The sequence below is a fragment of the Macrobrachium rosenbergii genome, chromosome 47, assembly GCF_040412425.1.
Source record: "Macrobrachium rosenbergii isolate ZJJX-2024 chromosome 47, ASM4041242v1, whole genome shotgun sequence".
In the NCBI taxonomy this organism is placed as follows: Eukaryota; Metazoa; Arthropoda; class Malacostraca; order Decapoda; family Palaemonidae; genus Macrobrachium; species Macrobrachium rosenbergii.
Window position 1 is genome coordinate 14,655,542 of NC_089787.1, and position 4,697 is coordinate 14,660,238.

A 4,697-nucleotide genomic window follows, 5' to 3' on the forward strand; every position below is an offset into this window, starting at 1 on the left:
GATATTTTTTTCTGTTTCTAAGGTTAGGAATCTTGACCAACTTGCACTCCCAAAGAGGGAGTCGAAGTGGGTCAATGTCGGGTCAAGATATTTGGTTTTTTTGGCTTGTTTTTTCTACTTTTTGGAGCATAGGATCCAGTGTAATTACGTTCGTATTTTTTTTCGATTTTTCCAGAGAGGCCTGAGATATTCCTGCAGTCGCCAACTGTGCCGAAGTCGCTACCATCAATGGGTCCAGGGGTACTAAATCATTAATACAACTCTTGCATTAAGATCGAAGTAAATAATTTAAAAAAAATAAATAACCGAAAGTCATCAGTTTTTCATGGGGTTTATTCTTCCGTTAATGGCACAAGTGAGAACCGACTCCAAAATGTCTGCGTCCCTACCCTACCTCCTGTAAAGGGGATGGCACAACATGATTAGATGGCCCAAGTGTAAGCTAAGCCCACTTGCTAGGACTGAGAGTACTTCATACATCACAATCATCCCCACCCTAATCATGTTATAAACCGGATAGAATGCCGAGAGTCCTATCCCTAGAACCAGACCCCCTGGAATCCGCGTGGTTCAGCACTAAAGAATAGTTCCGCCTTGGATATCTCTCAGGTCCGAACATTATCGGGCAACCCGTCCCACAGTTCTCACTTTTAGCTTCTCGATATAAACCTATTCCCAGCTATGATATCTTTTCCTATTTATCAGGTCGACCCGTTTTATCAAAAGTGAAATTTTCACAAATCTAACTCCAAAACAATATACGATGGCATATGAGACTCTTGACTCAAACTCCAGAAACAAATTCTAATTAAGAGCCCCCTGCCACGTCAAGGTGGTCTCATGTCAAGGGGGTTGGAAGTGATATACAATGACCTTTGACTCGCACCAACCGCGGTAAACCGCCCACTTGGCCTGATAGTTTTGCTGGATTTTCTCAGACAGCAAAGACAGCTACGAAGCATCGTTTTAGAGAGTCCGCATGACGTGTGCTGCTTGCTGACAGTCTCCACGCAGCCAGCTTCAGCACGCCGGAGGTTCCGGTGTGAAGTGAGAAGTGCGGCTGGTCTGAGTAAAGATTTTCTCTCTGGAAGGAAAACCGAACATTCGTCAGTAAATTGAGAAGGTCCGGGAACAAGGTCTTGAGGCCAGCGGCAAATCAACGTCATTTCGGTGTTGTTGGAGCTCCTGAGTTTCATCAACACTTGTTGAATCATTCCGAATGGAGGGAATGTCGTTCCAAGAGTGCAACATGATGTCCGTCCCGAACAACATGGGATCTTCTACTGGGGAGAAGTATACTGGGAGGCGAAAGTTTAGTCTTGTAGCAAACAGGTCTATGGTTGCTGGCCATTTCTTCAATAGAAGTTGAACTTCCTCCTGCACTAGCGTCCATTCCCCCCCTAGAACCTCTTTGTTGGCTTAGGTCGTCTGCCAAAACGTTGAGTTTTCCCGATACGAATTGAGGAACGAGTATTCCTGTGGCACTCAAGACCAGCCGAGAATTCTCTGGCGACTTGATTCAAAATTTGCGATTTTTGTTCCCCTCCTTCTTGGAGGTATGACACCGCAGTTATGTTGTCGCAAAGAGCGCTTACCGCCCCGTTGCTTATCTGATCTGGGCGGCTAACTTAGAGCCTCTTCTATTGCTCTTAGTTCCTCGTGGTTGATGGACTCTCCCATCCAGATCCGCCCAAAGCGCACCTGGCCTGATATCTGCGGTTGCTCCCCAACCCTAATCCGAGGCACTGTGTACAGATGGAAATCTGAATGGGGAGTCCAATCTAATGCTGGCGTCAGATGATATTCTTCTGACCACCACCGAAGATCCTCAGGCAAGAATCGTCCCAGACCATGAACGTGTTCTTCCTGAAACCAGCGATTCCTGAGACATGCCTGAAGAGAACGCATCCGGAGACGAGACCCTGGAATTAGGAGTGAGAGGGAGGCCATCCTGCCCAGCAAGCTCTTCCATAGGCTCACCGGTTGAGATCTGTTCGATCTGAATGTCTCTAGTTGGCTCAGAATTGCCAAAACTCGTTCCTCCGTCGGGAAAGCCCTCAAAAGACGCGTCTGAATCGTTATTCCTAAATACGTTTTTGTCTGAGCTGGAATCAAAGAACTCTTTCCCAAGTTGATGTGGTATTCTAACTTTTTCAAGTTTAGTAAGAAGTCCCTTGCCTGCAAAACTTCCTCTACTGACAAAGCCTGAACTAACCAATCGTCGAGGTAGCGCCTCATCCTGAAACCCTGACAATGCATTATCTCTGAAATAGGAGACATCACCCTCGTAAAGACTTGAGGTGCTGTGGTCAGACCGAAGCAGAGGACTCTGAACTGAAATGTTCCAGTTGGACCCGAGAATCGAAGGAACTTCCGAGATTCCGGATGGACCGGAACCTGGAGATAAGCGTCCTTGAGGTCCACTGAAATCATCCAGTCGTCTCTCCGGACCGACCGCAGCACCAACTGAGAAGTTTCCATATGGAACTTCGGGGAGATGATGAACCGGTTGAGACTCGAGAGATCTATGATGGGTCTCCAAGATCCTCCTGACTTTGGAGCCACAAAAATCCGACTGTAAAATCCTGGGGAAGAAGGAGCGGGTTCTAATGCTCCCTTCTCCAAGAGGGCTTTGATCTCTGCTGCTAAAGCTATTCTACGGAGGATTTGCACAACTGGGAAGATGAACCGCTTTTGAGCTGGATAGGAGGAGGAAGAGAAATGAAAAGGACTCTGTACTTCTTCCTAATAACACCTCCACTACCCAACTCTCCGCGCCACACTCCTTCCAGATTTCCCAGAATGGAGCTAGGCAACCTACGAGGGAAGTGTCTCCTATTTCCGAAAACCCTTCTTAAGGACAGAAGGTTTCGAAACTGAAGCAGAAGCTGAAGACTTGGATGAGAAGCGGACTTTTTTAGGGGACCTAGTTGGTGATTTGGAACGCGTCCGCTTAGCTGGTGATGTCATCCTGGAACCTCTCGTGATCTACGTCTGTGCTACACCGAATCATTGCTTGCTGTGACCTCGACAGCTGAAGAAGAGAATGAAATTTACCATCGACGCTACATCTTCCTCTCTGAAAAGACTGTTGCTGAGCGCCAATGGTGCTCTCAACAGAGCCCTTTTGTGAATGTCCGGATAATGCGGAGGTAGATGGTTCAGAAAGAAATCCCTCCTTTTCTTACCGAAGAAGGTGCATCCGGTCGAATGTTTGCCTGATAGCCAGTCCCATTGACACCAGCGATGAGGTTGTCAACAAAGCTGGGTCCGAGGAGAATAACCATCCTGTTTAAGGGAACCCCATTAACCAGATAACATCCACATCGAATGATAGTGCTCACTGAGTAACACTAAAAGTGTCTTCCAAATACTCCGCTCTCGCCGTGACAGAAACCAAACTGATTTGGAAGAAGGAACCTCAGACAGACTCCACTGATTCATTAAGAGGGACCCTAACACCCGCAGAAGGGTTACCCGCAACCTTATAAAAACCCTTACGAGAAGGAAGCAAGGTGGAATCCTGCCTACCCCACCCAATTAACGCCGCTAACCTACCGTCCGCCTCCCTCAATGCCTGCTCAACACAGCCACACCAAACTAGATTCTTTGGTGCATGCGCCACCACTGGTTTTGTCGCAAACAGTGACTCAACATCGCTTCGATTAGGTTGAAAAGGTTCTTCTGGAGCTCGACTGTGATACGCATGAATGAAGTCCACCATCCGCTGATTGTTCTCCGTTCGCGAAGGAGAACAGGCTTCTCCGTACCGATCCTCTTCCTCGCAGAAAAAATCTCTTATTTGGAAAGATCCGGACCGAAAGTCGAGACAGAACAGAGACAGGCTGACCCCTGAAAACGCTGATCAGTTAACCCGGAACACGAAATACCTGAGTGCGCAAGACGAACACCTGAGGGATCAGTCGTAATCATGTTGTGGGCAGCCGAGAAGGGTTGCGCAAAACCCGCACTCTCCAACAACGGTGGAGCTACGCTAGAGCCAGACACACCTGGGCGAACCACGCCCACCTCAGAAAACGGAGAAGCAGCAACACTCGCCAACCCCGAACTAGGCTGAATAACAGTAGCATGCAGATGAGGAACCGCAGCAGCAGACACTCCGCTTATTAGCGGAAGAAGAACAAGGGGGGAACATCCCCTGCTGACCCGCAACCGAACCCGAACCTACAAAAACCATCCTAACCGGAGGAACAGAAAAACCTGCTGGAAAGGTAGAGAAGGAAGGTACAGAAGGAGGGAAGAGATGAAGAAGCTACACTGGGTAACCACCGAGTCCCTGCCGATGACGCTATACCGTGGAGTAACTTAACAGACGGGCTGGAGCTCACAGGAGTTTCGCATGGGAAACTGGGGGGTACTGAACCCGAAGCGATTGTGGATGATAGGTTACCAGTAAACCTAGCTACCGCAGTGATTGTTGAGACTACCGGAGCCAAAAAGAACACGGGAACAGTCGCACTACCAGATGCCGCAGCAACTAGCTCCGGAGGATGAGAAGTCATATGATTTGTGGAAGATTGTCCCGAAGGCAAGTCCGTTAATGGTAGAGAGCTCGGATGAGCGAGAGAAGAAACCGAAGTCTCCTCAAGAGTGACCAAACGGAAGGTTGAGAAAAAGCCATAGAAGATTTTGAACCATAGGGGAAGAGATGTCTGCAGATACAGAAGAGGCCAGGA

General features: G+C 48.3%; 1 protein-coding gene across 1 annotated transcript; it reads right to left on the minus strand.

Annotated features, from left to right (window-relative positions):
• Nucleotides 1–1,107: 1,107 nt before the first annotated feature.
• LOC136830866 (uncharacterized) lies at nt 1,108–3,724 on the minus strand. Its single transcript, XM_067090837.1, has 3 exons — nt 3,559–3,724; nt 1,629–2,699; nt 1,108–1,298 (listed from the first exon to the last, which is right to left on the minus strand). Exons 1-3 carry the CDS (start codon nt 3,722–3,724, stop codon nt 1,108–1,110), a joined length of 1,428 nt encoding a protein of 475 aa, XP_066946938.1.
• Between the last annotated feature and the right edge of the window lie 973 nt (nt 3,725–4,697).

What these genes read in the sequence shown, in the direction of transcription:
- LOC136830866 (XM_067090837.1), bottom strand. Translation starts at nt 3,724, where the DNA reads ATGGTGGACTTCATTCATGCGTATCACAGTCGAGCTCCAGAAGAACCT. An exon ending in GGCATTGAGGGAGGCGGACG is followed by an intron (nt 2,700 to 3,558) that starts GTAGGTTAGCGG and finishes CCTCCTATCCAG; the next exon opens with CTCAAAAGCGGTTCATCTTC. An exon ending in AGCAATAGAAGAGGCTCTAA is followed by an intron (nt 1,299 to 1,628) that starts GTTAGCCGCCCA and finishes TTCGCCTCCCAG; the next exon opens with TATACTTCTCCCCAGTAGAA.